The sequence below is a fragment of the Ictalurus furcatus genome, chromosome 29 (genome assembly GCF_023375685.1).
Source record: "Ictalurus furcatus strain D&B chromosome 29, Billie_1.0, whole genome shotgun sequence".
NCBI classification, from domain to species: domain Eukaryota; kingdom Metazoa; phylum Chordata; class Actinopteri; order Siluriformes; family Ictaluridae; genus Ictalurus; species Ictalurus furcatus.
Genome location: NC_071283.1, coordinates 14,211,999 through 14,219,706, shown reverse-complemented (window position 1 = coordinate 14,219,706; position 7,708 = coordinate 14,211,999). Strand labels below are relative to the sequence as shown.

Here is a 7,708-nt window from a genome sequence, read left to right as displayed (position 1 = left end):
CACAACACTCCACAATTTTCCACGCGCCAAAGCGTTGCCACGTGGTCTCGCTGCAGTTTCTTCTCGCGCATGCGCATTCACGCGCCCGACTTCCGGAAGTAGTAATGTGGCTGGTTGTGTACAAATAGAAACTACTGTAGAGTCTATTGTTTTATTCGGTGCAAATCTGAAGCCGCAATGGGATCTGCTGAACTACGGACGGAATTAGAAAATCTCCTGAAAAGTCTGAATATTGACTTTGTTTCTGTGGAACATCCGGAGGTAATACATCTTAAACTTTAAGGGGTTAAACCCCTCTGCATGCTGCCACACACGTTTAATTAATCCCGTGTTAATGTAAGTAAATATAGTGAACACTGTTGGTTGCAAATGAGCTTAATTTTCTTAAATCTATTATAAGAAACTCTTAGTTGTTGTAGTAGCCACGCTTCTCTACGTACTGTATCTGTTACAATGCTGTAGTTCCGCTGCTGACCGCCAGAGGGACAAATAACAAAAACCTGAGTAATGTTAACGGTAATGGTTTTAATGCTTAGCTGATGATTTATAATGGTATCTGGGTTTTTTTTCCAGCAGAGATATGACTGTATTTGACTATCCAAAAATATTCTAAGGAAAAAATAGATATTCATAAGTTCATATTAACTATAAATGTCTTTACTGTGAATCCATTTGTATACTTCTAAATAAGATGTGCAGTAATTATTAGGGGCGTGAACCTCCACACACTACGATATGATTTCAGTTCTCAAGGAAACCATTCAAAACTTTGTTTCCATATGATATGGATTTGTTTACTAGCAAGCTCAAACTTTGATGTAACCATGTCTCTCTCTAATTTAGGGCTTTCACAGCAACGTGGGGGTGAATACTTACGCAGTCACAATTTTTATTTGCAAATAATTTTGCAAATGAGATTTTATGGGTCATTTTGTGTGGCTTCATGGCATATAATACCAATTAAGTCCATTTCTATTCCATGTTGGAGCAATACCAAATGTAGAAAAAGTTCAAGGGGGTGAATAATCGTGCTATATGTTTAACAGCCACTTTATTAGGAACACCTGTACGCCTGATGGTTCATGCGATTATCCAGTCAGCCAGTCGTGTGGCAGCAGCAGCACAATGTATAACACAATGCAGACTCAGGTCAAGAGGTGGACACGTGGTCTTCTGCTGTTGAAGCCCGTCTGTCTCAGGTGCATTCTGAGATGCTTTTCTTCTCACCATGATTGTAGAGTGGTTATTTGAGGTACCTTAGACTTCCTGTCAACTCAACTGGAACAAGTCTAACCATTCTCCGCTCTTCTTCATCACGTTTTCTGCCTGCAGACCAGCACCGCTCTGGATCAACACCAGAGACTGCTGTGTGTGAAAACACTAGGAGTTCAGCAGTTTCTGAAAGACTCAAACGTCCTTGTCTGGAACCAACAAGCAAGCATTGCGCCGATGCTACACGATTGGCTGATTGATTGGAGCACCACATTAATGTGCTGGTGTTCCTAATAAAGTGGCTGGTGAGTGTATCTTTCTTTCTTTCTTTTTTTTTATTTTGTGTGGTTGTCATTTTAAAAGACAAAGGCGCTACGACGCCTGGTTGTTGGTGTGGGAAGTGGTGGCATTGTGGTAAAAGCCTTGCCCCTGACTTCAGAGGTTGCCGGTTCAAGTCTGGCCTGTCGTCAGGATTGATGAGTGCGGTGGTGGCGAGTGGAGAAAAGTGAGGGTGGAGGTGGTGGCGAGTGGAGAGAAGTGAGAGTACTAGTAGTAGTGGTGGTGGCAGTGAGGGAGGGTGGTGGTGAGAGGTGAGTGGGGAAGAAGTGAGAAAGGAGAGGGCTGAATGGAGGGAGAGAGAGAGAGAGAGAGTGAGAGAGGTGGTTGAAGATGCCAAAAGAAAGTGTGGAGAAAGGGCACTTTCTCCAGCTGCAAAACTGAGTCACTTTTTTCAAGTGTTTCAGACCCCCCTCTGTTGATGCCCTGCTATTGCCCCAACTTTAGGTTCCACTCTTCCTATCACACCCTCCTCTCTCCTCCCCATCTCTCAGGCCACACCCTCCAGAACCTTCCACATCTCTCAGGCCAGGCCCTCCAGAACCTTCCACATCTCTCAGGCCACGCCCTCCAGAACCTTCCACATCTCTCAGGCCACGCCCTCCAGAACCTTCCACATCTCTCAGGCCACGCCCTCCAGAACCTTCCACATCTCTCAGGCCACGCCCTCCAGAACCTTCCACATCTCTCAGGCCACGCCCTCCAGAACCTTCCACATCTCTCAGGCCACGCCCTCCAGAACCTTCAACTCTGCTCACACCTGAACCTTCAACGCTCCTATCCTGGAGACTTGGCTGGGGTTTGAACCAGCGACCTCTCAACCCAGAGGCCTTGCTCAACCATTTGAGCCACAAGATCTCATACTCATAAGCTGTTTTGTAGAACTTTTCACTTTTGTATACTTAATTCTGCATTAAATGCCAACGCAAAAGCAAAGATTCGAGCCAGGGATCTATTGCATCAAAGGCCATGACACTAACCACTACACCATCACTGGAGAGCTGTAGCATTTGCTTATTGAACTTTTGTCCATACAATGGAAATGATGAACCTGCTGGGAGCTGAAAGGAAACAACCATCTCCTCTTCTGCTAAACGTTTCATTGTAGGTTCTATTTCACTCACACCATGTAAGACAAAAGGGCAACAAGCAACACCTGCAATGGGCCAGAGGTTAGCACCACGGTCCCCAATGCAGCAATTGCTTCTGCTTTAATTGAGAAGTATACAAAAGTGGAAAGTTCTATAACACAGGCAGCTAGAATGAGATCCTGTGGCTCAATTGGGTGAACATCACCGCTGGGTAGAGAAGTTGCTGGTTTGAACTCCAACCAGATCTCCAGAATATGAGTGTGGAACAAGGGTCACCAACCCTGTTCCTGGAGATCTACCTTCCTGAAGACTTTAGCTCCAGCCTTAATCATGCCCACCTCTGACCATCTAATCATTTCCCTACGAAGTTCTTGATCAGCTAAACCAGGTGTGTTAGATTTTGGTTGGAGATGAAACCTGCAGTAAGGTAGATCTCAAGGAAGAGGGTTGGTGACCACTGGTGTAGAAGGTTCAGGAATCAGTGACACAAGCAGTGTGGAAGATGCAGGATGGTTCCCCTGTAAGGGGTATAGAGCTTTTTTTTTACAGGCATGCTGTAAAAAAATCAGTCAGACTTTCTTGGCATGTTCAAGCACCACCTATTCTCAGTCTCTCCATCCAACATCACTCGACTCTTCCCTTTTAGGAACCATGGCAGACTTGACCCAACGACCCCCAAGCTCAGAGGCACGGCTTTTACACCACAAAGCCACCAAGTTCCAGACAAACACACTGGTGTTTTATGGATCTTTGACTTTTAAAATGACAATCAAAAAAGAAAAAAAAAGAAAGACACACCCACTAGCCACTTTATTAGGAACACTTGCATACCTGCTCCTTAATGCAGTGATCCAATCAGCCAATCATGTGGCAGCAGCTTGATTCAAAACTCATACAGGTCTATTAATGACACGAAATTAATAATAATGAGTCTTTATTGGTCACCTATACATTATAGCACAGTGAAATGCTTTTCTTCACATACCCCAGCATGTTAGGAAGGTGGGGTCAGAACACAGGGTCAGCCCCGAGGTCTTGCTCAAGGGCCCAACAGTCGCAGTTTGGCTGCACCGAGACTTGAAGCCCAACCCTCTGATCAAGAGCCCAGAGCCTTAACTGTCAAGCCACCACTGCCCTGTGGGACCGTGGGATGGTTCTTGGTGCCAGACAAGAAGGTTTGATTCTTTCAGGCTTTTACCAGACAGCCACCATGTCACAACCTCACCAATAAAAGATAAAGACATATGCTCAGGAGGACGATGTTAATGAAGTGAGAGTCAAACTGTACGCTTGCAGAAGCAAAATAAAGAAGTTTACTGTGAAAATTAGTGTGGAAAAAATGTACCCATATATTTGTTTATAGCTAGAAGCGATGTTGTGGAGCACACCAAATATTTCTTAATGAAAAAAAAATTAAAATAAAGGAAAAAATAATTCCTGATTTTAAAAAAAAATCCCACTGTGTGTTTTGTTCCCACCAGGTTTTCACTGTGGAGGAAATGATGCCTCACGTGCAGCACCTGAACGGAGCCGTGACCAAAAACCTCTTCCTAAAGGACAAGAAGAAGAAAAGCCTGTGGCTCGTCTCGGTGCGTCACAACCGGCAGGTCAACCTGAACGACCTGGCCAAGAAGCTGGGTGTGGGCAGCGGGAACCTGCGCTTTGCGGACGAGGCGGCCATGTTGGAGAAGCTCAGGGTGGGTCAGGGCTGCGCCACGGCTCTCGCGCTCTTCTGCGACAAGGACCAGAGCGTGAGGTTCGTCCTGGACAGCGATTTAGCCGACGGGGGCCACGAGAGAGTTTACTTCCACCCCATGACCAACGCTGCGACTTTAGGACTGAAACCGGACGATCTGATGAGGTTCCTGAAGGAGACGGGACATGAGCCCATCCTGCACAGCTTTGATTAGATCTGTTGTAGGTCAATGACAGGGAACGTGTTCGGGATGTTTTTATTGTACAAATAACAGTACATTAATGTTTCCGATTAATCAGTGAGACATCAATAAAAAACACAAACATGTCACCTTTATTTCTTGATCAAAAATTCAATCATTACACTGGCTTTATCCTGAAACAATGATTTAAATTTTTATTTATTTTTTTGAAAATAAGAAAAAAAGGTCTTTATTTTCTTTATCCAGTGAGTGGAATAAACAGAAAGTGATGCTGTGGTGCAGAAATGTGAGAAAGTTGATGTCTCTGTGCTGAACACCAACGATAAGACTGGATAAAGATACAGAGATACTTTCACTGAGCAGAAGGATGAGATTAACCTTGTATTTTAATAATAAATGCAAATAGCTTCTTGGACACGGGAACCAAATATGGCCGCGATTTGACGTAACTTTAAGCTGCAACTTTATGTTTTCCGACATTTTCAGGACAGAGGCGTTCACGCTTTGCGGTTTCTCAGTAAATTAAGTTGAAACGAGAGAAAAAAAAAATAGATCTGCTCTACTGTTTATCAGCTGCTACAGCAAGTGAGAACTTGTCCTACCGCTTGGACGTACCACAACATGAAATGTCACGATAAACCGATAAGAAAGTTGCCATTTTAAAAAAAATAAAAAAAAAAAAAAAGTAAATGAAAATCGTAATCGTTGGAAAACCGGCGCCGTGTAAGAGGAATAAAACATTCCAGGACGTGCTGTTGTTAGAAAATAATAAAGTTCAGGGTTATAACGGTCACATCGCTGCATCACACCACGCCGTCGTTGATTATTTTCCTCCAACAGCACAACACGGAGCTCGGTCTCAGTCCCGCTCAGTGCGAATTCTTTGAGAATGGAGGAAAGGAAATGAATGAAGGTGGTTGAGAAGGAGGAAGAATGCACGGTGTAGAATTTGTGATATGAGCTAAATATTTTTTAATTCGAGAACATCGTGAAAGAACTTGCCCGAACTGGAATGAAAAACACCACCACCGTTTCCTTTTTCTTTTTTACTCATGTGTTAGTACAAAAAGTAAAGCAGGCAACGTGATCCGAGGCGAAATGAAGGTACAGAAGAGCAAACCGCTGGCGGTAAGCGGCGGTGTTTTGGAACGTTTACAGTGATTAGTTTTATATTTTAAGAGCGTTAAAGGTGTGGGTTGAAAATGTTAAATAACACACACACACTTTTGTTTTCTCACATCAACGGCATTTATGTAAAAGTGGAAAAGGAAGTCTATGGCAGGGCTGAATGGCGTCAGTAGTCTTACACACTCACACTCTCGCGCACACACACACACACACACACAGAGAGTCTTTTCTGTCCTTGTGCTTCATATTTCTCGTCCACTTCTTTGCTCCGCTCGGGTGAGTCGGGAAGCAGGACGTTGTTGATCGGATTTCCTGCGTGTGGTTGGACTGCGTCTGGATTTGGACGCAGCGTCGCATGCAGGCATTAGAGAAAGGGAAAGAAAAGTGCACTGACGGATGGTTGAGAGTCACACAGGGTTTTGAAGGCCAAAAAAAAAAAAAAAAAAATGTCAACTTGGCAAAAACCGGTCCAAGAAGAAAAAAAAAGAGCAACACGTTGAAACCCTTGCATTTCCTTGATTCAAGGAAAAAAAAAAAAAAGATTTGTTTTAATACCGAAGCATCTTTTTTGTCCATGTCAATGTAGATCTCCTTTTTTAATTTATTCATTTATCTTAAAAAAAAGGTCAGGTCAGAGGTTCTGTGTGAGGAAGCGGTGAAGAGAGAAGCGCAGAAGAAAAACCAAAGAGGTGATGACGTTTATACACGAGGAGCTTCCAGCCACGGCGTCAGAACAGCATGCAGTACTGAAGCGCTGAGATGGAGGAACTGTGGGGCCGAGAGACAGAGAGACAGAGAGAGAGCGAGAGAGAGAGCGAGAGAGAGAGACAGAGAGAGAGCGAGAGAGAGAGACAGAGAGAGAGCGAGAGAGAGAGACACAGAGAGAGCGAGAGAGAGACAGAGAGAGAGAGCGAGAGAGCGAGAGAGAGACAGAGAGAGAGAGCGAGAGAGAGAGAGAGAGAGAGAGAAAGAGAAACAGAGAAACAGAGAGAGACAGAGAGAGAGCGAGAGAGAAAGAGAAACAGAGACAGAGAGAGAGAGCGAGAGAGAGAGAGAGAGAGAGTGAGAGAGAGAAAGAGAAACAAAGAGAAACAGAGAGACAGAGAGAAACAGAGAGACAGAGAAACAGAGAGAGACACAGAGAGAGAGAGAGAGAAACAGAGAGACTCACAGAGAGTGAGAGAGAGAGAGAGAGAGAGAAACAGAGAGACAGAGAGAGCGAGAGAGAGAAAAACAGACACAGAGAAAGACAGAGAGACACAGAGAAACAAGAGAGAGACAGAGAGAGAGAGAGAGAGACACACACACACACACACAGAGAGAGAGAGAGAGAGAGAGAGAGAGAGTGAGTATCATCATACGCTCTCTCTCTCAGTGAACCATGCAGACCAGGATCCATCATCCACCCCGAGCTCCACGGCCTCCGAAGCAAAGAACGTGCAGCTCGGACATCTGTTCGCCCCCTCGTCCCCTCCCCCCGTTTCACTTCCTGCACCCGGACACTCACCCCTCCGGCTCGGCAAAACGCTAACACTTTAGGAGATCTGCTGCTCTCCGGACCGGCTTTTAGATTTCCTGCGCTCGCGTGACGTTTCCACATCTGCGGGACAAAAAGCAGGTGAATATTACAACTCCATTCAATTACACCACCACTCTAATGTGTGCAACCACACAGGATAAATACACAACAATCCGCAATAAACACCACGACACCACCACCGTGACGGCGTTCGACCTAAAATTTCCAAACGGTGGATAAAAAAATCGCATGTTTTAAAAACAAACAAAAAAAAGAGTCAAAGAACAAAAGACGGTTACCTGCATTAAGAAATCAGTCCGTTCCCTGGTAAAGAGTGTCACACGGCCTGCATTTGCATACTAAACCATGATTGGCTGGGTGTATTTTATGACACAACGACACTTTTCCCGTCACGTTTGACACTAACTCCGATGTTTTCATTTCAGTGCGCTGTTTCTCTTGAAAAACAAGAATGCAGCGATCTGAGCTTCTATTAAACAAGCGGCTACAACAAAAATCCTACA

The 7,708-nt window shown here is 44.6% G+C and overlaps 2 protein-coding genes across 6 annotated transcripts in view; one reads left to right on the top strand and one right to left on the bottom strand.

The window, feature by feature from the left end:
- The first annotated feature begins 73 nt into the window (after window positions 1-73).
- Window positions 74-4,671, top strand: prorsd1 (prolyl-tRNA synthetase domain containing 1). Of its 4 annotated transcripts, XM_053619367.1 has the most exons (5): window positions 166-261; window positions 1,047-1,199; window positions 1,333-1,517; window positions 3,630-3,814; window positions 4,121-4,671. In XM_053619367.1, exon 5 carries the CDS (start codon window positions 4,139-4,141, stop codon window positions 4,547-4,549), a length of 411 nt encoding a protein of 136 aa, XP_053475342.1. In that variant the 5' UTR covers window positions 166-261; window positions 1,047-1,199; window positions 1,333-1,517; window positions 3,630-3,814; window positions 4,121-4,138; the 3' UTR covers window positions 4,550-4,671. The 4 variants fall into 4 exon arrangements, with proteins under 4 accessions (XP_053475340.1, XP_053475342.1, XP_053475341.1 ...); XM_053619366.1 differs by having other exon boundaries at window positions 1,047-1,517; XM_053619368.1 differs by lacking the exon at window positions 3,630-3,814 and having other exon boundaries at window positions 1,047-1,517.
- Window positions 4,672-4,770: 99 nt separating this feature from the next.
- Window positions 4,771-7,708, bottom strand: part of LOC128604311 (girdin-like) — a 55,000-nt gene continuing 52,062 nt past the window's right edge. The window contains exons 31-32 of one of the 2 annotated variants that reach the window (XM_053619354.1): window positions 7,173-7,265; window positions 4,771-6,433 (exon numbers count right to left, since the gene is read on the bottom strand). In XM_053619354.1, coding sequence (XP_053475329.1) covers window positions 7,201-7,265 — 65 coding nt within the window. In that variant the 3' untranslated portion in view covers window positions 4,771-6,433; window positions 7,173-7,200. The remainder of the gene's footprint in view (window positions 6,434-7,172; window positions 7,266-7,708) is intronic. The other variant, XM_053619355.1, reaches the window with a different exon arrangement.